Here is a 1687-nt window from a genome sequence, read left to right as displayed (position 1 = left end):
GTGTCCTTCTCAGCTGAGGTGTAACTTTAACTTGCTCAGTGGTGCCAGGTGAGGTGCCAGTAGATGCACCCTTCCCTCTGTCAGGTGATACAGTTGACACGTAGAAAAAAATAGTTCCAACACAAAACATCTCACAACAAGGTCTATGGATTATCTTGAAAACCCAGGTCATGATTTCTGAAAAGAGACATTGCTTTTGAGTTTTTCTAAATGTTTTTTTGACACATTGAGCATTACAAGCTGAGTGCCATCTAGTTCCATTATGTATGAGAGAAGTCAGACATCTCTACAGCTGGTATCCTCAATATTCAACAACTAGCACCAAAACAATCTAGACTGTTAAATAGCACTACACGTAAGAGGAAAAATATTTATTTTGGATTTGGGGCTGAATTGTCTCTTAGGTTATTTATATATGAAGTTTTTAAATTTCTGCTCAAAGGAGACACAGGGGCTTTCCTTCTTAGTACCTGACATGCCAGGTAGTTGAAGTAGTTGGTACAGCCAGTAGCATTTTGGAAGAAGGACGGATATGGACTCACATCACCATTCAGCAAGCTGTCAAAAACCTAAAGACAGATGTTAATCAAATGGTCAGCTATTCACAACTTCACAGCTTGATTCAGAAAGATGTGATAGTAAAAATGGCATTCATTCATTAACCGATTAGAAATGATTGTAAATCCAGACAAATTAAGAGAAAATAAAACGGACTTGTATTCTGACAAATGTAGGAGGCATTACCTGAAAAGCCTCCAGCCACTTCTCTTGCTGGATGAGTTTGACTCCGAGGTCTGTCTGCTGGTCCACATACTGTTGTTGTAGTTCGTCTATCATGCCTGTTTGGAACATGAACTCACCATAACCACCCAGCATCTGAGATGGAAAATTGTGTTATTTTTTTTCTACTTTGAGACAAACAAATCCATAAGTCATGATGATGTAGTTTAAAGAAAGTGTGGCACTTTGCGAGATACGCACCATTTCTGGATCGCAGAGCCCATCACCAATGGCCATCCCCTTCAAGTTAATTTTCACTTTGGCAGTGGGGTTGTTTTTATGGATGTAGTAAGAAACGGCAGGAACATACTTCCCTGCATAAGACTGCATGGAGACAGATAAGGTTACCACATAATGCACATAATGCTTCAACTATAAACCCACAAAATGTTAATTTACAAAGCTTGAAACAAAGAAAAATTAAAATAAGATTAAAGACATACCTCCCCAGTTGCATAAAACTCATTGGACTGATACTCAGGAAAGATCTGGAAAAACTGTGTTAGGGCACTGTTAAAAAGGAAGAGATGGAAATAAAGATAGAAGTTAGTAATAATCAGATTAAAGGTCAACTGTTGAATGCGTGCAACCTTACAAATATCTAAGGACTATTATTGATTCTTAACTGAACTTTGAATAAAACAGTGAAGCTGTTTGCAAAAAGGGGCACCAGCATTGGTATTGCTTGAGGAAAAGGTCTTATTTCCACATTGACCAAACCATGCTAACATCATTTCATCCTGCTTTTACTGAGTCTGTTTTATCCTTTTCTTTAGAGTCATGGTTTGGTAACCTGTCTTTGAAGGCAGAAACAAACTCAGATTGTTAAAAGGTCCAGTCGGCTAATTAGTGAGTCCCAGCTGAGCAAAGAGTCCCTGTAAGACAGACAGTTACAGAGGACAGCCAG

The 1687-nt window shown here is 38.6% G+C and overlaps 1 protein-coding gene across 1 annotated transcript; it reads right to left on the bottom strand.

Annotated features, from left to right (window-relative positions):
* Positions 1-470: 470 nt before the first annotated feature.
* LOC121939341 (probable serine carboxypeptidase CPVL) lies at positions 471-1388 on the bottom strand (the record flags this gene model as incomplete). The annotated part of the gene is made up of 4 exons (XM_042482380.1): positions 1224-1388; positions 982-1104; positions 745-876; positions 471-569 (listed from the first exon to the last, which is right to left on the bottom strand). Coding segments are annotated over exons 2-4 (267 nt in total), but the record flags the coding sequence as incomplete, so codon positions are not given.
* Between the last annotated feature and the right edge of the window lie 299 nt (positions 1389-1687).

This window comes from Plectropomus leopardus, unplaced genomic scaffold (genome assembly GCF_008729295.1).
Source record: "Plectropomus leopardus isolate mb unplaced genomic scaffold, YSFRI_Pleo_2.0 unplaced_scaffold4578, whole genome shotgun sequence".
NCBI lineage: Eukaryota > Metazoa > Chordata > Actinopteri > Perciformes > Serranidae > Plectropomus > Plectropomus leopardus.
Note: the sequence above shows the minus strand (reverse complement) of the source record. Positions and strands in the feature narration are given on the sequence as shown.